Source organism: Pyrus communis, chromosome 9, assembly GCF_041283825.1.
Source record: "Pyrus communis isolate YQ-2024b chromosome 9, ASM4128382v1, whole genome shotgun sequence".
NCBI classification, from domain to species: domain Eukaryota; kingdom Viridiplantae; phylum Streptophyta; class Magnoliopsida; order Rosales; family Rosaceae; genus Pyrus; species Pyrus communis.
This window is the reverse complement of record NC_142573.1, coordinates 23273493-23295798: the sequence shown is the minus strand read 5'-3', so window position 1 is coordinate 23295798 and position 22306 is coordinate 23273493. Positions and strand designations below refer to the sequence as shown.

General features: G+C 36.0%; 1 protein-coding gene across 4 annotated transcripts; it reads right to left on the bottom strand.

The window, feature by feature from the left end:
- Positions 1 to 18414: 18414 nt before the first annotated feature.
- Positions 18415 to 22127, bottom strand: LOC137740047 (uncharacterized). Of its 4 annotated transcripts, none has more exons than XM_068479835.2 (6): positions 21972 to 22127; positions 20982 to 21160; positions 19625 to 20366; positions 19432 to 19500; positions 18952 to 19121; positions 18415 to 18843 (listed from the first exon to the last, which is right to left on the bottom strand). In XM_068479835.2, exons 2-6 carry the CDS (start codon positions 21075 to 21077, stop codon positions 18652 to 18654), a joined length of 1269 nt encoding a protein of 422 aa, XP_068335936.2. In that variant the 5' UTR covers positions 21078 to 21160; positions 21972 to 22127; the 3' UTR covers positions 18415 to 18651. The 4 variants fall into 4 exon arrangements, with proteins under 4 accessions (XP_068335936.2, XP_068335937.2, XP_088556626.1 ...); XM_068479836.2 differs by having other exon boundaries at positions 18415 to 18831; positions 21972 to 22110; XM_088700500.1 differs by having other exon boundaries at positions 18952 to 19070; positions 21972 to 22110.
- Between the last annotated feature and the right edge of the window lie 179 nt (positions 22128 to 22306).

Here is a 22306-nt window from a genome sequence, read left to right as displayed (position 1 = left end):
TTGTCTTTACATTGTCTGGTGATGTTTTGCCCTTATTTTTGTGTTTTTAAGAACATTCGGGCTCTCAAGATGATAGGTTATGCCAATATAAAGGGAAAAATCTACTACTTGGAGCTAATATCTACAATACTAGTTTGTTGACTAAAGCTCTTTCCGTGAAACGTTCTCACGAGGAGAAGAATTAAAATTCAGAGGTTTGGTTGTGGCATCGTCGCCTTGGACATGCTTTTTTCGGTCATTTGTAGGATTTGTTTTCTAGCGTATCTCTTAAGTATGATGTTTCTAGTTTTGAAAGTGATATTTGTGAACTGGCTAAAATTTATCATACTTCGTTTCCATCAAGTTTAAATAAATGTTCAGCTTCATTTATGATAATCCATTCTAATATTTGGGGACCATTTGAAACTAGGGGTGGAAAAAAATACCGAATATTCCAAACCGAACTGAAAAAATCCCGAAACTGAACCGAAAAAATACCAAATTGAAAATCCCAAAAATTTCGGTACCTAATACCGAACCGATCCTGAACTTTTGGTATAGGAATCGGTCTCACATTTTCATTCTTTTGGTAATCCCGAACCGAACCGAAATGAAAAAAAATATATTATTTAATTTTAAATATATATTTAGAATTGTAACAGCCATCGATTTTGGTTAAGATTTAATCTCAACTGTTGAATATAAATCAAACCCTCAGAAACTCAGTCACACACTCTCTTTCTCTCTATCTCTCGACTCAACCTCACCTCATCACCCTCCTCGCCGATTTCTCTCTCCGTCTTTGAATCCGGCCACACCCACATCACATAAGTGGCTCATCTCTCTCTCGACTGACCTATCACCTCTCTGATCTCTCTCTCTCGACTTCTCATCCCTCAGACCCTCACTATGGATGAGCCTTTCTTCACAGCATAGAGGCAGAGCCATGACCACTGGCGCTGTTCACTTCTTTAATCTCTCTCTCTCTCTCTCGACTTCTTCATCCACATTCCAGTGCACTATGCATCGATTCTCCCCTAAATCAGGTAAATTTTGGAATTAATTTAGGGTTTGAAATTTAATTTGGGGTTCGAATTCTAGATTAGGGTTTGTGAAATTTAGCACTTGGAACTGATATGGAGGGAGAAGATATGTAATGGCTAAACGATAATATTATAAATTTTAGTGTTTCTACCCTCTGAGCATGTTCTTCTCACCAATAGTATTTGTTTTCACAAGAAATAAAGTAATTTCCATCGGGTTTTTTCCTCGAACATTTACACCCCATTCTTATTGTCTTTCATTTTGAATTTGTCGCAAATTTGCTAGACGTTGGAGCTCATAAATAATTGATTCTACTGTTCTTATAGGCCTTAGCTTTAGCAAAGCAAGTGTTGCTGGTTGAACATTCTTCTCAACTAGTTTCTGGAGTCTTTAACATTGCCTCCGAGGATTTGGAGGTAAGCATTTTGCATTGCTTTATTAGTAGTGTTATTGTTTTCAACTTTTCATATGTTGGTTTAGAAACAATATCCAATTTCCTAGTCTTGTATGTTATTATGATTGCTTTGCCACTAACAAGATGAGTCTTTTTAAGAACAGTATCATGCACTGACCTTTGATTTAGTGAGTGGAAGCCATAATGGTTCATTTAGCTTGATTTATGGTTGCTCTTAATCTTTGTAATGGACCTGAGATATAATATTTCTGTTTTTGGTGTATTCCTTCTCCATTGCTTAATGCATCTTATTTGTTTTGTGTTGAATAAAAAAGTTTGACACTTTTCAAAACCTTCAAGATTTTGAACTTGGTAGCATTATTTAAGAGCTTAATCAACCCTTGTTAATGCTGATGGAAATTGGAAACATAATGATCTATTATGGAAGTATTCTTTTACTAAGCTCTCTGATGCATAAAAATGTTCTCTTCTCACAATCACAACTTTTGTTTTCTTAATAAAATGTATGGCAACATAAGCATTTTACGTTAAGAAACTATATATGAATCAAAACTATCGACGAAGTTAAGTCTTATCTGAATGTGTATTACAACTTCAATAGGGCAACATATAAATTTGACAAAAACACAGTACACATGATCAAGTTCGTTGCATAAACAAAATGTGACATCTCACATTGCCCAGGGGTGTGATCCTTATATGTATATTCCCATCCCTACCTAGCATGAGGCTTTTTGGGAGCTTACTGGCTTCGGGTTTCGTAGGAACTCCGAAGTTAAGCAAGAAGGGGGCTAGAGTAATCTCATGATGGGTGACCCACTGAGAAGTTGCTCGTGAGTTCCCAAAAACAAAACCGTGAGGGAATGTTAAGCCCAAAGCGGACAATATCGTGCTACGGTAGTGGAGTCGGGCCCGGGAAGTGGTCCCGCCCAGGCCAGGATGTGACAATTTGGTATAAGAGCCTAGCCCTGGTCCCGTGTGTACCGACGAGAACGTCGGGCCCCTAAAGGGGGTGGATTGTGACATCCCACATCGCCCAGGGGAGTGATCCTTATATGTATTTTCCCATCTCTACCTAGCACGAGGCCTTTTGGGAGCACATTGGCTTAGAGTTCCGTAGGAACTCTGAAGTTAAGCGAAAAGGGGGCTAGAGCAGTCCCATGATGGGTGACCCACTGGAAGTCGCTCGTGAGTTCCTAAAAACAAAACTGTGAGAGAATGGTAAGCCCAAAGCAGACAATATCGTGCTACGGTGGTGGAGTCGGGCCCGGGAAATGATCCGCCCCGGGCCGGGATGTGACAATTTGGTATCAAAGCATAACCCTAGCCGTGGTGTGCCGACGAGGACGTCGGACCCCTAAGGGGGGTGGATTGTGACATCCCACATCACCTAGGGGTATGATCCTTATATGTATATTCACATCCCTACCTAGCACGAGGCCTTTTGGAGGCTCACTGGCTTCGTGTTCCGTAGGAACTTCGAAGTTAAGCGAGAAGGGGGCTAGAGTAATCCCATAATGGGTGACCCACTGGGAAGTTGCTCGTGAGTTCCCAAAAATAATGTCGTGAGGGAATGGTAAGCACAAAGCGAACAATATGGTGCTACGGTGGTGGAGCGGGCCCGGGAAGTGATTCGCCCTGAGCCGGGATGTGACAAATTGGTATCAGAGCCTAACCCTGGTCGCGAGTGTGCTGACGAGGACGTTGAGCCCCTAAGGAGAGTGGATTGTGACATCCCACATCGCCCATGGGTGTGATCCTTATATGTATATTCTCATCCCTACCTAGCACGAGGCCTTTTGGGAGCTCACTGGCTTCGGATTCCGTAGGAACTCCGAAGTTAAGCGAGAAGGGGGCTAGAGTAATCCCATGATGGGTGACCCACTGGGAAGTTGCTCGTGAGTTCCCAAAAACAAAACCGTGAGAGAATGGTAAACCCAAAGCGGACAATATCGTGCTACGGTAGTGGAGTTGGGCCCGGGAAGTGGTCCTGCCCGGGCCAGAATGTGACAATTTGGTATCAAAGCCTAGCCCTGGTCGCATGTGTACCGACGAGGACGTCGGGCCCCTAAGGAGGATGGATTGTGACATCCCACATTGCCCAGGAGAGTGATCCTTATATGTATTTTCCCATCCCTACCTAGCACGAGGCCTTTTAGGAGCTCACTGGCTTCGGGTTCCATAGGAACTCCGAAGTTAAGTGAGATGGGGGATAGAGCAATCCCATAATGGGTGACCCACTGGGAAGTTGCTCGTGAGTTCCCAAAAATAAAATTGTGAGGGAATGGTAAGCCCAAAGCTGATAATATCGTGTTACGGTGGTGGAATGGGCCCGGGATGTGACACAAAAGATTCGATAAAATTAACTTAACGTCGATTGGGAAATTATCAGAGAGGTAGCTGCCAACATATATTATCTGGTATAACTCGATCTATAGATGCATGGTTCTATTGTACGTCGACAAAGAATCTTACTTTCAAGATTCGATTAAGCAGTCAAATGCAAAGCTTCTAGGGTTTGGGGTATGAACAGAGAGCACGTACGTAATTGTCCCTCATTACAATTTTAGCCCAAAAGCATAATATGTCAAGTTTCAGCCTAATAGCCCAAAAGCCCAAAACTATTTTGGGATTCTCGATTTGTCCAGAAATTCCGAAACTATTTCGGGATTCTCGAAAATTTGGTTTGGGATCGGTCTTGAAATTGGGATTCCCGAAAACTTTGGTCCGAGAATTGGGACATGGTTTCGGTTTGGTATCCTATACCGAACCAGCCCTAGTTAATATTGTTACGTATGACATGAATTTGTTTGATGAAGTCTAAAAGTGAAGTTCTTCGTTTCAGAAATTTCACAAAATGGTACAAGTACAATATAAGTCACAAATACATATTCTCAGGAGTGATAATAAGGGCGAGTATGTGAACTCTATATTTCAAGCTTTTCTTGATCATCATGGCATTGCTCATCAAATTACATGTTCATATACTCCATAACAAAATAAGATTGCAAAAAGAAAGAACTATCAACTTATGGAGATTGATCATGCTTCCTTGCTTGATGCACTTATCGTATTGGAGAGAAGATCTCACCTCCATCACCTCCATCATGTATCTCATCAATCATGTTCTATGTCTTACGGTACGTGATTGTGGGGTATGCTTTAGATAAAAAAAGGATATCATTGTTATCACCCTTTGATGACAAATATGTTTGTCACTATGGATGTTTCCTTTCATCAGAATGATTTGTTTTTTGACAATCTCTAGTTCTCACTTCAAGGGGGAGAATCAGACGGATGTTCAAACTCTTAATTATAGTAATTCAAATACCGATATTGTAAATGATTTAGATTTAAGTAGTGATGACTTGGAACAAGTGGTGTCCATTCACAAGAAAATAATGTTGTGAATGACTTGGAATTAAGTGGTAACATTTTGGAGACAAATGGTGATCATTCACAGAAAAACATTGTTGAAAACCTTGAAAGGTATGAGTCGACGTATGACAGTTAACTACATGCTTTCTCACTGCCGCTAGCTACCTCATTGTCAGTCTCGCCACTTCGGAGCCCTAATAATAATATCAATTGTCTTCAATCCCGTATGCACCACCACAATGTCATCTCCCTAACCGTGTGAATCGATGTATTTCTAAACTTACTTACAAAGCTGGCCCTTAGTGCAATACTAGATATCCGATGAAGAAATCCAAACTTGAGTCTAATGTGTTATACCCATTAAGTATGCGTCTATTAATCACTTGTTAAAATCAAATAAGTCATTTGTGTATCAATTGTCTATTGTATCTATTCCTAACAGTGTGCAAGAGACTTTAATTGATTTATGTTGGCAAGTAGCAATGAATGAAGATTTGAATTCTTTGAAGAAGAATGTGACCTGGTAGATCATAGACTTCCCAACTGGCAAGAAATCTATGGGATGCAAATGAGTCTATAATGTGAAGTACACAGTTGATAGGATGATGGATTGCTTTAAGGAGAGACTGGTAGCTAAAAGGGTACACCCATAAATATGGAATCAACCATACATATACATTTGCCCATGTGGCCAAGATCAACACAGTCTGTGTTTTGTTGTCCTTGGTTGCCATTTTTAATTGGCCTTTACAACAGTTTGATGTGAAGAATTCTTCTTACTTGGAGATTTGAAAGAAAAGATTTATATGGATCTTCCACTAGGATGTAATGCTCCAAATAAAAACAAAATAAAGGTGTGCATGTAAAGAAATCCTTGTATGGTTTGAAATAGTGTCCTCGAGCAGGGTTTGAAAGATTCATGAAATCTGAGCGACCATTCTGGTTGCGAACAAAGTAACTCCCATCATACTTTGTTCCCGAAAATGTGAAGTGGGAAACTCATTGCACATATTGTGTATGCAAATGATATGGTGGTAACATGTAATGATTTGGAAGAACGTGCGACCTTGCAAAAATACTTTTCTAGAGAATTAGAGATGAAGGACCTTGATCATTGACATATTTATAGGGATTGAGGCATCGAGAAATGGTTATGGAATTTTCTTGTTTCGTTTCTCAATAGTGAATAGTAAGACTAAGCTCATGAGCTTATTATCATAGAGCAAAAATATATTATAGATTCGTTGCACGAAATGGGCATGTCAGCTTGTCAGCCAGTAGCTACACCATTAGAGCAAGGATTAAAACTTAGTGTTGATCCTAATCAAGTACCGGTTGACAAAGGGAGATACCAAAGGTTAGTAAGCCGAGTTGACAAAAGAGATATCAAAAGTTAGCAAATCGTTTAATGTACTTGGCACACACAAGGTCTAACCTTGCCTATGCCTTGAGTGTGGTGATTTAATATACGCATGATCCTGGAGAACAACACATATGAATAAGGTAATGAAAATTTTGTGTTATTTGAAGGGAGGCTTGGCTAAAGGAATTTTGTTAAATAGAATAACCATCTTAGAGTTGAAGGTTATATTGATGAAGATTTGGCTGGTTCTATTGACAATAGGCACTCAACATAGCTTACCTTACATTTATTGGGGATAACTTGGTTACATGGAGGAGTAAGAAACATAATGTGGTTGCCTGTTCTAGTGCAGAAGTAGAATACAGAGATATGACTTGGAATTTGTTTGCAGAATATATGCACCAACTTGAAGGAGAGTATTGAAAAATCATTGGAAACGAATTCCTGATTTGTTGTACATCTACCTTTTATATATTTGCCTAGTTAGTACGTCAACTCCACTTTACAAGGAGCTGATTGATCATATCAATTGTACACAATCCCTTCGTATCAATGAAAAACAAAACATTATTTAAAAAAAGCACTCTCTTTTACTCGAACATTATCAAATGAAATTCAATCATGAACATCGAAGGAAGCACTAATGATGTGTGATTCAATCGGATTCACATATGGAGACAACTTTAGTGGCACGACACTCCGAGCTAAGCAATTGAAAGCACAATTATATACTGATTTTCATCCGGTGTATAATTATCAACTGATCATTTAGCTTGGAGCTCGGTGAAAGATACATGAGAGCATGTAATTCTTTATCTAATTTCATTCGTTTATATTCATACATGGAGCAATAAAGAATCATCATCACATACATGAGAATTCAAAATCAGAACCTCAATGTCGTTGTATTGAAAAATAAATAGATAAACTTTTTACGTTAAGTGGTCCACCATCAGTACCACTTATTGTTAGGTTCTGAGTTTTATCATAAAAAGTTTCGGTAATATTAGAAGTACAACTTCTACATAAATTATATATTTTTTTTTTGTATTCTCTAATGTGGGACTCTATTCTCCAACAGTAATTAGATAAAGATTCATAATCAATATTACATGACAAGGGTTAATTAGGGTGTGCATGTAAAGAGTCATTCTTTCACACTTGCCATGGATTTAACCGATCCAAATTTTATTTAATATCATCTGCAGATGATGTATTGGCACCAGGTCTTGAGTACCTAGTTTCTTATTTATTGATGGGATAACAAAATTCAACATCCTCCAACTCAAGTCAAAACAGGTTTTCCCATCAAATCAAAGAATTGGTGGAGGTGAGGAGAGGTGGTGGCGGCTGTAGGGTGGGGAAAGTGGGCAAGATATATAGATACGGGAGAGGGTCACAGACTCATAAGGATGGGGGGGACATGACCTTTCTCTTTTGCTAGGTATTTTTCTCAAAGCCAAAAAAATCAAAAATAAAAAATGAAAAGAACTTTAACTTTTCTCACAAGGGCATTTTTTTTTTTTTTTTTTTTGGGGGGTGGGGGTGGGTGATAAGTGTTACAAAAACAACTAAAAAAATATTAGCATATAAAATAGATCACTTAGAATAGGATCATTCTAGTAATCACATTGATTTTCATTCTGATTCATATGAATTGAGTAAACAACTTATATGGTTTAGTACGTACCATTTCTACTTTAATTCTAGAAAATTTTGGTAAACAATTTTAATAAGAATCTGATTCTAATCTCATCCCATTCTAACTCCTGTCAGTTCACTCTCTCTCATTCTAATTACGTATTATTAAACGAGCTATTAATATAATAAGGTGAGCTGGAATCATATATAGCACTTGGAGACATACTGATTGCTACTTACTTGATAAAAAAATATAGCTTAATTGAGAAACCACAAATAAACCTTTGCGGCCACCATATTTTGAATGGAAGACACCACTCTGCTGACTAATTTTTAAGTTCTATACTGACTTATTCAACAAAGTTTTCAGCCATCTTTCCTTTTTATCTCAAGCATCGCAAGCTAGCATGCAATAATATGAGAGTCTGTAAGAGATTTTTCAGTATATTCAAAACGTGAAAGTTAATATTATCATATTATAAGTAAAGAGACATTGATAATTATAATTTTTCTTCATTTATATTATGATATGTGATATATTATTTTATGATCGTGCACACGAAAAGATCTCTGAGTGTAAATTATGGCATAAACGTTGCATGCAATGTGTCTTAGAACGGGTCATCCAGGTTTAGTCCAAGTGGAGGTTGCGGGGTGGTTCAACCATATTCCATTTATGTTATATGGATAAGATCTTAGCTAGTATGGTTGTTTTGAAATGGACCTCTTAATTGGAGGAGGATTATCTAACTTCTTAATCTCTCTATCCTTCTATCTCTTTTTATTTGAACGGTAACGGTTAAATCACGTCAACATCTTCTATTGATTTTTTTATAGAGATAATAAGACAAAAAATAATATGTGAAATGAGGAGATAAAAAGGGATAAGAATATGAGGATAGAGAATCCTCCTCCCTCTTAATTACTCTAAGCCGTTGATGGATGTTTAATTAATTGATGTTTTTTGGGTCAATCTTCGCGTGATAAACGAGGAACTGGAGGGACCACTGGACCATATAGACAACACGGACCCAAATCTGACTAGCTAGATTAATAAATGGTCTAGCAAGCATGCAAACATTATTTTAAGAGTAATACTAGGGAGATTAAATTTGTAGATAAAATTTACAAATTAAATGATATGTCACTAATAGAAATGAGCACGTTTATCAATGCTTCAGTAATAATCTAATCATCAACTCTCATATCATTTAGTTTACAAAATTTAGTTTCTCTAACATTACCTTTCTTTAAATTGGATAATGTTAGGAAAATCAAAATTTTAAACTGAATTTACAAACCAAATTATGTATCATTAATAGAAAATAAACACGTTAATCGATAATTAATTAATAATCCAATCATAAACAGTCACATTATTTGGTTTACACAATTTGGTCTCCCTATCATTACACTAAAATTAAAATCATTGATTTGTTCAATACATATGAATGACTCGATAATTTTCAATTTTATTTATTTTTCAATTGGGAATATCATTAAATAATGATCAATAAAATGAACGGTTCAAATTAGAATTTATACGATATAAAGATGACATATAAGGCCGGTGATGTTAAAAAATGAATGACTACATATCCATGCATGGCTCTCATGCAAGTGTCAACAATCAAGTCTCAATAAGTTGTAGAAAGTACATGCCTCGTCCATATAACTTGTATGGACGAAAAACGTATTTTCTACGATTTATTGGGAGTAATACTAGCAAAATTCATATCTTGTTAGGAGCTCGGTCTGATTTTCAGTGAGAGTCATATGTGAAGGGAGCCCAACGAGTCACGACTATGTAGTCCACATATATGGATGGTTAATTAGGCTGCATTTGTAATATTGTCACTTTTTTCTTGCTACTTTAAACTGCAAGTTTTCAACACAAACTGAAGAAGAATTGTTGATATAGGCTTAGTTAAGTTTGTTGAAATATTGTGTTTTTCTATTTGCGCTCACACGGAAGTTTGAATTTCATTTTTATAGTTTAGATGAATTTAACGATGGTGTCAATCTTATCATTTATAAACTAAATAAATAAATTATTCAATGTCTCTAGTTGTTTATTGATCTATCTATAAAAAATAAATTGTAGAACTGAATTAGCGTCCAATAGATCATATCATATTCAAGATACATATTTATGGAAAATAAATATAAAAACAATTTCTTTTGTATTATGGGAAGAGTAGAGATCTCAATTAGAGAGCTCTTCTAATGTTGAAAACAAAAAATATATAACTAGAACAGTAATTAGTTAGTAACCTTCGATTAATATGATATGTGCTAGGATGACGCATGATTATGAGAATTACCTTAGATTATCTTCAGTATCCAATAATAAAAAGGTTTTGTTTGTCAGAACATGATATCGATAACATGCGTTTATATATAAAAAAGTGTTTTAGTTAAAATGGTTTTGAGATTGATATAACTACTTATTTTGATTTTTGAAATTTGAAATCGATAGAAGTGATCTCTAAGTTTGTCCATCATAAATTATTTTGGTATTTCATGAAAAATATTTGTTAAATAAGGACTAGAATGACAAAAATACCCTCAATTTATAATAACCAATGATTAAAAATGATTTGACAAAAAATGAGGATAACTTTATCATTTTCTCTTTAGTTGTCAGAGTTTTTTCAAGAAGTATTAAAATGATAGATGGTAGACAAACTCATGAACCAGTTATATCGATTTTAAATCTCAAGAATCAAAATAAAAAATTATGTCAATCTTATAGATCATTTGGCTAAAAAAAATATAATATATTCCTATTTTCTGCTATATTAATAAATTAGTGGATCGAAAGATAGATTTCGTATGTATAATACTCCAACACATGAGGATAATGTCTGTAATGTCATGTATGGCAGAAAGATATTCGTGGAAAGTTCATTGCCATTATTGGTACGCTCACATTGACATGGGGCTAACCCGTAACATGGAGGGCCGGTGACCAGAAGAAGCCAAAAACAATAATTGACTTTTGGTTTCCGATTTGTCTTGTTGTTCTTGGATCAATCATGCACTGTCCTGAAAGCCACCTCCACCACAGAGACTCAGAGTCACCAGTCACCACCTCCACCTTCGATCGATCGATCGGCCTGCTTGTTGTTTCTTTGATTCTTCCGCATGATGATTGATTGTTCATCGGCTAGTTAATCAGCCCTGCACCCACGGCAGGAAAAAGAAAATTATAGAAAAATGAGGAATACTGGCCCACACCGACCGTGATGTTTTGAAAAAAATAAAAAAATAAAAAAAATTTGGTTGTGTGAATTTACATTTCTACTATATATTTCTTATTCATGTTCTGTTTTAATTAGATGATTAAACTGGTAATTTTATAGAATTTTGATTGACAATAAGTGTTTTATTAATTAATAGAAATTACTTGTAAAAGAGAGAAGAGTAGTAGTGTAGTTCTTTGAATTTTGATATTTTTTTCTAAATAGCGCGGGTATTACAACGGAGAATGTTTGCCTTTTTCTAGTGACTGGTAATTAGCATAGCAGGAAAAACTTCGTAAAAAAAGTTACACGCCTTTCTTAGTGTCACTCTCTCACAAAACCTTTTGTATTCGGCCTCATTCTCATGTCGACAAAATAACATTTTAGTAATTTGTCATACAAGTTTGATAATGTTCTCAAATTATTTTATTTGACTACGAGCTTCACATTCTATGTAATCGGTTTCTACCTCCTTTAGATATAGTGATCGATTTCTTATTTCTAATCTACAAGTTGTCTAGTGACCTAAAAAGTAGACTTTTTCGGTTGGTTTTGTGAACTTTTAAGAGACTTCATTTGTACTCGAATTTAGAATAATTCTACGACATTGATCAACTTTGCTAACCATATATTTCGACATTAGTGGAGCCAGCTTATTCAATAACTCATGTTTATCCCTTACGCTGAAATAAAATACACATTTAAGTTGTTCATATCAACAAACCAAACAATAAAATAGTAATTAATAATCAAATCTTAAGCTTTACACTTCATGAAAGATACCTTTCTTTTTGGGACAAATAATGAAAGATGCCTTCAATCCTACACAACACTTGTCTCTAATAGGCGATCTGAAATTATCAACTTTCTGTAATTTGTATTTAGTTTAAATTTGCCGGACATAACAACAAAATCTAAGGGCATTGCACTTACAATACAAGTAATGGAGTGTGAAGGAATATGTATAATTCACATTCATCTGTTTACCAAGAAGGAATTGAAAAGTAGGCGGATCCTATATGTTTTAGGTACGACATACCTAAAAAATAAAGGTATTCCGTTAATATAACGAAAGTTGTTTATCCCATACTCATTCTTTCTCATACCTATTCATTTTCATTCACATACTACGTAAGTAAATATGCCCTAAAAACATCTATAACTAGATATGGTCCAAAGAAATAGATCAATAGATGGAGTGATTTTGACGAATGATGTTATTATTTTCTTATGTTTATGTGAGTTAGCATTATTTTCATTTTGTTCCCTAAAATTATTGGGTTGTTAACATATAAAAGTTCAAACATATGTCTTTCCGGCCCTTAATTTCATTAAATTTTATGATCTTTCTTTTACTTTCTTAAATATCTATTGAGCCCTAAGCAATTCAGTCTCCAGAAGAATGTCACCCTCGGCAGAAAAATATTATAAACACAAAAAGTTGCTTTATATACACACGCACTTACTATATATCTTGTTTGGGATAAAAATATAGTGAGAGCTGAAGCTTTAGAAGCTCATTAGCCGGATAGTTAGTTACTAAGTGCAGTTTACGTCATGTCCAGCAGCAGCAACACGTACACTTTGAATGGATAATTACAACAAAACAAAAATAATTAATTGGATATATTATGTAGGAAGGAAGGATTGGATTATATAATCTTCTCCGTGGGACTTGTAAAACAAATGATTCCGAAACATGTAACGTGACTAATTAATTAAGTAATTAAAGTAGACCCATTTTCTTCCGAAGACTCAATTATGGGAATGCAATTAACATTATCCTGTGATGATTGATTTAATTTGAGAATTGGATTCATCTACCTAACTTGCGCTTTTGAATTAACAGACGGTCTTTGGGCAGCCATTTTAGTATTTAAATATAATATGGATCACTTGGCCAACTATTTCGTTTGGCGGAAGCATTTTTGCTTAGCACCGTAAATTGGGGTGTATGCTCCTCATCTTATTTATTACCGTTAGATAAATTTGAATTTCGAGATTCTAATAGTAGATAGACATAAATTTCAAAATTCAAACTCATTTAACGATTATAAATAAAGTTTTAAATATTACCACCACTTAAAGATGATAAGCAAAAATGCACAATGCGTTCCCTAACCCTAAATTTGAATTACATACAAATTAAGGATATTAATCTTCTTGTCGTAACATGTGCTCAATACCATTACCATATTAATAAGCCAATTAATTAATTGACATCTTAATTGAGGTTGGTGTGAGTTGTCACATTTGGCTCCTCCTGTCGCACCGACTCATCACTATCACTACTGTAAGTGTTCCAGTCACTTGTGCTTTGCTCATCACTCATTCTAATCATTCTCCAAGAACGCCTTCTCTAAATGCACCTACCCTTCCCGTCTCATCCCTTTCCATCCATTCCTATTTGAACGATCACGGTTAAATCATGTCAATATTTTGTATCGATTTTTTTTATAAAAATAATAAGACAAAAAACAATAAAAATATTAACGTAGCTTAACCATGACCGTTTAAATAAGAAGGGATGAGAAGAAGATGGGATGGGGGAGGGTAGACAATCCAAATCCTCTCTAAACATCTTCAATTTCTCTAACTTTATTTTTATTTCCTATTCGAAGGACTTCGATGTGATTTGTTCATTTATTTTTGGCCAACTTTGTCTGATAACAACTCTAGTTGCTATTACGAGACTCTTCTCTGCAAATATGCGCGGTTGGTTCATTGGAGATTGACTCTTCCCAAGATCCTCGCTTTGTTCTACGGGTTCTTCGTGGTAGATACGGTGGGTTCAATGCTTGGATTTGGGGTGTAGTTATGGGTTCTTTAGTTGTTAATTAATTTAGTCATTTAGAGTTGTAGTTTTTGTAGTTATGTTAGAATGTGTGTATTGTACACGTATTTAATTTACTATTAAAATTGTTTTAATAAATATCTTTAAAATAACAATAAAATAGAATAAGCTAACTCCTGCCGTTTATTTCGATCAAGTTGCTGCTATTGATATTTGTTAGTGGCGAACACTGCTGGAATTCTATACTACATGATGTTTTACTTAGTTTCGCTTGATTAATTGGCCTATAGGCGTTTAGCCCGTTGTTAACCCCAAAAGAAAATAAAATATTTATTAAAAAGTAAATTGTAACAATTGTCTTTTAATTTTAACTCAATTGGAGCAATATTTCCTCAACTAAAAATTCATTACCATTGGTCACTCAACTCATCAAAACGTGTAGTTATGGTCCCTCAATTAAAAATTCATTATCATTGGTCTCTCAACTTTAATTCAACCGGAGAAATGGTCCTTCAACTTTAATCGAATTGGAGTAATGATTTCCCAACTTTAACTCAATTATAGCAATGATACTTCCAACATAACTCATTTTGACAAAGTTCTAATGAAGTTGACGAAAAAGGACAATAGCTACATGTTTTGATGAGTTGAGGGACCCCAATTGTAACAATGGGCATTTTAACATAACTTATTTTAATAAAATTCTGACGAAATTGATGAAAATGACCATAGCTACACATTTTGATGAGTTGAGGGACCAATGGTAATGGATTTTAAGTTGATGGATCATTGCTACAATTTATTCTTTACCAAATGAATGCTATCTAACTTCATCTGTTCTCTTTCCCGTCGGAATGAGGATTCACTCCGGATCCTCTAATCACATCCGTTCATCGTACATCTTGCGATCAGAAATCATTTAAAATTACATATAAACAGTACTTGACGAAAATTGACCGCACGATGTATGATGAACAATGTGATTGATGGATCTTCGGAATCCTCATTCTTTCCCGTCGTACTTTTTTCAACCACTCACTCACTGCATGACACGTGGGCAATGCTTATGTGCATTTTATTAATAAATATAATTTTTAGGTTGAGATTGGACTAAATTCCACAATGTGCACGTCATTGTGGTCTCCCAGTTCACAATAGTTGAATCGAGTATCTTGTGCCTACAATTGGAGATCAATACCACTAAACTTAAAAACTAGTGATAATTAAATATCTGCTAATGATGAGAAAACTACATACAGTAGTAGTAATTAAAAAAAATCATGGTCCTTCCCTCAAGAAAAAAAAAAAATTGGCCCTTGCATTTTTTTTATATACAACAATATTCAAGTCTAATTATGAAAAGAGATATTCTACTCTATCGAGGAGAATCAACTTAGCCATAAAATGAGCTAGACATAAATAAGTATCAAACTCTACGCAAATATTGTACATTCCCGCCACTCATGTGAGTCGATAATGAGACTTCTCATAAATGAAAAAGAATAACATTAAGCCGTAATACTAGTTGATTGGTATTAGTATTTTTAGATTTAGATAGAAATAGGTGTGGTTTGAGCCTTTGGACTTGAGTAAAAAGAATTTAACAAGAAAACTACATGAAGGGATCAATGGGCCTTGTTACCGGGAGCTACCAACCTGGAGTGGCCTATTTTTCACCAATCCAATGAGCCAAACATTGGGCTATACATTGAAGGACTAGATTATATATTGGATAAAATAAAAGGAATTGTTATTAACATTTTCAAAATTTCATTTTATACTCCTTATAATTGTATTTTTATTTCTAATTATATAAAGTTTGAAGTGCAAAACAAGATTTTTGAAGTGCCAATAACAATACCCAAAATAAAAACAGCCCATATTTAGGAACTGCATTAAGCTAAGGCAGAAGGCTTTACGGTTGAAAATTCATATAATACCTAAAACACCCTCTGCTCTCTTCACTAAAAAAAATCCAAAAAAATGAAGAAAATGAGGAAAAACTGGTTAAAAATCACCCAATACAAAACCATTTAAAAAACAAATGGAGAAAAAAGATTACATAGGAAGAAGCATGTAGTTGGCAGTTCCCGTGAAGAAGTCGGAAGTTTAGTAAGGGGACTTAAAACAGCGAAAGTTCCAAATGGAACGTACTAAATGCCAATTCCCAATTCCAATCAGTACAAAAAATGTGCAATTCCCAATTCTCAGTTTTACACTTTACAGATTTCACCCCTCAATCTATACTCGGTTAATCAGTTCGAGTTTGAATTAAAAAGGAAAATGATTTGAAAACTTTGAGTTTCAACGATAAGGACAAAATAAAAGTTAAAGTGAATAGTATCAGGATTGACTTTTTAGTGTAAAAATATGGTTTTTCATTTAAGTGAACAATATCAGAAGCTTTTCGTTAACGTTATCTTATTTTAACCCTTTTGAATTTTAGATTCTTTAGGTTTTTTTTTTTTGTTAGAAGGTAAAGAACATTTATAAAATAAATTCCAAACAGACAGATTACATCGTACATAGCCCTAAGAAGAACCAACATACAGAAAATGTAAACAAAGCATAAGTAAATGTTTTTCTCTGCAACAATTATAAAAGTACATAAAACAAAATACATACAACGATTTCATCCAAAAACAAAAAGGAGTAGCCAAACCTCACAACTATAAACACCCCCTCCAGGACCAACAAGAAAACAGTTCTAACGCCGGTAAAGTAGGACATGAATTCAGAACCAAAGGAGGCGGGGAAAAGGTCCACGTCGAACCCAAGTGCTTGGTTTCGCACACCTTCATTCTACTTTTGGCATTCATTCTTTGTTGATTTTGATAGTTTAGTTTTTGGACTACACCAAGGATTTTGTGGAAGGACTCGCTTTGGAGATGCAGACCCAGACCATGCAGCTCGATTACCTTCTGTATTGGTGTAGACTGAAGCGTAAGCAAGAGAAGTGCGCTTCTTAGCTTTCCCGAATACTTCTCTTCGATCAGGTTTATATTGAAATATCGTCCGAACGAAAAATTGGTAAAACCAAAACTTAAAGTTACCAATCCTTACAAATATATTAAGGATGATGCTATTTTCATACGTATATTTACCTCTCACACACCCTTGTTAATTTTTTTTCATTTTATTTGATCTGTGGCCAAAAATTGAAAGGGTGTGTGAGAAATAAAAATGAGTGTGGATAGTACTACCCTATAATCTTGTCACTAACTTGTTATTCAAATTATGTTCGTAATAAGCTTGCTTTTGGGTGTCACAAATAGTTGAAGTTCTCATGTTTGATTCGCAATTTCACATGAATACAACAAGAATGATACATATTTATGATGAGTTTGGTACCTATTATTGTAGGTCAAATTTTCCATGTCATCTTTGTATCTTATGGTTTCTCAAAAAAAAAAAAAAATGATAAGACAAACTGCTTATACTTTCTCAAACACAGCCTCAACACTGTAAACCTACAACTCTTAGAAACATAGACATAACATCAACAATATCGGCCCATGAATCGGATGCAAACATGCAGTTCTTACAAGAAGGAAACTTCGAGGAACACGTGACACAAATGAACGAAGAAGACAAGTGCAACATTTTTTATGGAAAATGGGTTTACGATCCAAAGGGAAGTCCTATGCACGAAGGGGCACAGTGTCCGTTTCTTAGTGATCAAGTCAGCTGCCAAAGGAATGGAAGGACGGATTTCCCTAGCTTAACAGAAACCAGAGGGAATCCCTAGCTTGTCTTCTTTAGAGCAACTCCAGCGTGGGAGTTTGCTCGGGGGACAGGCCAGGCAAAAGGGCCTGAGAGCCCGGCCTACACACTTTAGCATGGGGAGCCTGAGGGACAGTGGAGGCCCGAGCACTGGGCTTGTGAGGAATTGCCAGCCTGTGAGCCCGAAGTGGATCTGACGCAGGGCTGGCGTCATCCAGGCGTCAACCCAATTTTTTATTTTTTTCTGTCAGGCGCGTGCACCTCACCTGCTCGTGGGGGCGCGTCACTCAACACGGTTTCAGCACCTGGGGTTTACCTGGCCTGCCAGATGCCTGGAATAGGCTGCATGTATCTTTGGCCTTGGGCACCTCCAAAGTCATTCTTAGTTATTAACCTCTTGTCTGATCTGCCATGAGTGTTAGTAAACTTAATATACTTCGTTCTTCATAAGGTTCAATGAAATTTCAAAGAGAAGACGGGAGTTATAAGAGAAGACGAAATGTACAGAAACAGTACCTGCCATTAACTATTTAACCTGAACAGCTGCCAAGACATGTCGGGGTACCCTGTCTAAAGGAGCAGACAACCAAAATTGAGTATTCTAAATCCGTTTTTCCAATCAGTAGCAGAAGCATGATACTACAATCCGTCATTCCCCTCTAGGCACTTATTTGAACCAGTAACACAAGTTCGACAGATTCTATTTTCAAATTCCAACATAAAAATAAAAATAATTAAAAGAAAAGCAAACGAAGAACAAAAGATACAGCATATAGCAGAGCAAACAACAGCTAACCATAGACAATAATAGTAAACAACTCATTAACAACGGTGACAATAAATGTAGGACTCTATTGGGTCGGAGCCGTTTGTAATATAAATTCCAAGTACTTAATCTTATGGCCATTACATAATTGTTAATATACTCGATACCAGAGCATGAGACAATTGGGCATTTTACCCACTTCGGTACAAATTTTATCCTAAGCTAGGAATTGTGAATGGCACCATGATCAGCAAGGAGAGGCTGCAGTGAGGCGGTTTATTTACACAAGCTTTTACAAGGTACCTAGAGAATCTCCCATTCAGATTCACAAAATTCATGAGCTGGTGATTTCTGTGTCTCCTCCAGAGTCGGAGAATGCCCGAGGCGTTCTCCACCTTCTACATTTGATTTCCCGTCATCCCCATACCATAATGCAAGCTGCTCATACTCTTGCTTCCTTGCTGACCTCATTCTCAAAGCATTCTGAATTTTTTTCTAGAAAAAAGGTCCCAATTAAAGCCAATTACGTGGTAGAAGATAGGGGGTGAGAGAGAATGAGGAGAAAGATAGGGAGAGGGAGAGGAAGAGGGGGAGAGAGATAACCTTGTAAGGCCTACGCTTGCCTTCCATATGAGGAACAAAATGAACATCCTCACCAGTCACCATTACACAAGTCTCCTCAAGCTTTGCCCTTTCAGATTGTTGAATGGTTTCCGTTCCATCTACAACAGTATTACTCTCAGTTGCATGAAAATTGGAGTCATGCAAACCTCCTGGGAAATTAGTCATTGGTTACTACTACTACTAGGAGCACAAAATAACATTCAATTTATCATGAACCAGTAAACACATCAAGTACACAACTCTACATGTATAAAAAAACGTGCAATTTTTCGTGAACTAGTATAATTCTAGACCCCACATGAATGTAAATCAATTATGGTCCATAGTTGAAAAAAAAAAATCTCTCCATTATTTTGTCAGAGTTATTATCTCTGCATGGACATTTCTGAGTCAATAGTTGTCAATATAAAAACTGATATGAGGTTATTGTGCATCTGAATGAGATGTACTCAGTGTTACCAGGATGAGACGAAGAGATTTCCTTGTCAGCATTGTTTTCAGAGTGTGCTTGTCCACTTGGAGAGGATCCTAACAAAGAAATAAACGAATAGCTCAAACAATTGTCTGCAGCAGCCAAACCGGAAATCGAAAGAGAACAAGTAGCAAGGCTGGTCAAAACAAACACTTTTATAGGGTTAAAAAGAATAGCCACCATTTATTTCTACTGATGAGCAACCAAAGGATGAATCTAATATTTCCTTCCACCCTTTTGCTTCCAATTCATCCAAAACAAACATATTAGATGTTCGGCAGTCAACTGAAGCATCAGCTGTACGTTGGCTTGCATTTGCAATCACACAACTTTCCCTTGTGAACTTACACGTTATACCTTCGGTTATAGATGGGGTTATAGGTGTATCTCTATGGTCGCTCGAAACTTCATGGGTATCATCCAAATTTACACGGCAGGATGTTGAGTGCCTGCTCAAATCAGATTCAATAGGAGTTATTGCCCTGGGAAATCTGTCCTTGATTGGGTTTTCTTTGACAACTGAGTTTGAATTATTAAAATTACTCCTATCATGGTCTTGTCTTGAGTATACATCAAAGCACGCTCCTCTTGCACAATTCCCTGAGGATAGCATGCGATATTCATCCATGTGCTGTCCATGGAACAATGATTTATGTTCCACATCCATATTCATTGCAGTAATCACCTCTGAATCCCCATTTACTTTTTCAACGTCAACTTTTACCGGCTCTCCTTTCTTGCTAACCTTTGATTTTTTAGAACTATCAACATGAAAACTATTTTCTACAGGGTCCCCAGAGGCAGGCACAGCCTCTGGATCCATTGCAGAGTCACAAACCAAATCTTGCATTACATCTGCATAGAACTTCTTAACACTTGCACCAACAGTCTGTACCTGATTTTCAACAAATTTGACTGTGTCCTGTTCCAAATAAAGGAACGATCAACAAAACAAGTTAACTGGACTCTGGAACAAAATTAACATGACCACTATCTCATATAATCACTGAACCACATAAACACCATATTTGGCATAGACCACACTAATACAAATAAGCACAGAAATAATTGTGAATTGAAAACCCCAGTAGAAGATAAATATATAAAAAAAATGGTTTAGTTCAATTTCATATTTCTGAATGGGTTAATAGACATTTCTTTTTTTAACATAAGGTCAACAGAAGAAATTTTCCTCTTCAGCTAAGGTTAATTTAAAACAATTTTCCTCTCCAACTAAGGTCAACACCACTTGCTTCTATTCATTGACGTCTCTCTAAAAGCACTAAAATGTTAATTGACTCACGCCTAGTGTTGAATTTTTTTGGTGATCTCAAACAAATTACTCCAAAGAAAAATACACACGACAAAAATATTTTCATAAGCACTGAAAGTGGCAGGATGAAGAGGAAGAGGAAGGAAAATGAAAACTTATGATGAACACTTCCAGACCAGCAGTCTATGGTCATCATTCCTTTTATGTAGATGAGACCTCAAATTAGGAGTCCGAGAGACATAAAAGGACTGCCAAAGGGCTTACCTGGTACATATCTTCTTCTACCTCCAAGCACATTGTCTCAAATTTCTGGTATACACCCCCAACCCAGGTTATACCTTTCACATCCATACTGATCATATATTAAACTTTACAGAATCGTTGTATGTCTCCTGGTATTTTGTAATTCCCCCACTCAGTTTCTACATCAAATTGGTATTTATCTGCACGAAATCATATGAAATTTAGTAGAAGCCCACAAAGAATGCATAAAAATGGCTCTTAGGAAGAAGAACCCCATAGAACGTTGAGATCTTCCATCCCTCAAAATGACACTAAGTTGTAAGAACACATAAAGTTCAGCAGAATTACACCATGTTTCCATAAAAATCACTGTGAGTGTTCTACATAAGAGCCATGTTATAGTTTCACCCCGCGAACCAAATAAATCCGACAAACAAGGAAACTGATTGAACGGTAACTTTATCCAGTGACCAATTGTACACTGTATATCACCTCAAAAGAGGATTATCATCAAGCACCACAGCATAAGGTTTGACGGGTATTCGGTACAATTTAGTTTAGTGAAACAGAGGTTGAAATATTATTGATTGGAACCCCGATCATACTATGATTGCAAGTCTCATCATCCTATTGTTACTTCCAATTTTTCCAAAAGGAAAACAAATGCCCGAGAGTTTGAGAGACCCCCAAACAAATGATCAAATATATTTTAATATAAAACAAAACCTATTTATTTCAGGAAGCAACAGCATAAACGATCCTTAACTTGAAAAGGAAAACAACCCATCTGCAATCAACGGAAACCCACATAGAACCCTACAATTAAATTACAACTTCTCTCTCACAACGCAGAAAGCACAAAATTGATTTGAAAAAATAGCTACTTCATATGAATTTCCATTTTCCAGCAATTTTCCAGGTAACCAAAGAGAGCTTGCTTGCGGATTGTAATCATGATCAGAAGCAGCAAAGTTTGATGATCGTGATGAAAATTGAGGATTGAGAACTTACTTGTTGCTGTGAATTGTGAGGGCAGAAGAACGGAAACCCAGAAGAGAAGAACAGAAACCCAAAATCTCTGATAAGAGTCTTGGATTAATGCATAAACCCCCGTTGGAAGCTAAAATATAATACGGAAGGAGAGAGGTACAAGAAACGTAAAGACACAATTATTTCGTTGGGGGATTCTTCTACCCTCCACGTGTCCAATTTAATTTTTTTAGTGGAATATTTATTAAAATCTTAGTCTTGCTGATAATTTTGTTTTCACATATTTGCCATGTTCTTACCTTCGTATAGGATCTAATCACTAGCTAATTAATAACTTAATACATAGCAAAGCACTT

Bases quoted from the DNA above. Each gene is read 5' to 3' on its own strand.
- LOC137740047 (XM_068479835.2), bottom strand. From the start codon at position 21,077: ATGATCAGTATGGATGTGAAAGGTATAACCTGGGTTGGGGGTGTATAC. The intron at 20,367-20,981 runs GTAAGCCCTTTG...TATTTGGAACAG, and splicing joins TAGAAGAAGATATGTACCAG to GACACAGTCAAATTTGTTGA. The intron at 19,122-19,431 runs GTAACACTGAGT...CTAATTTCCCAG, and splicing joins AATCTCTTCGTCTCATCCTG to GAGGTTTGCATGACTCCAAT.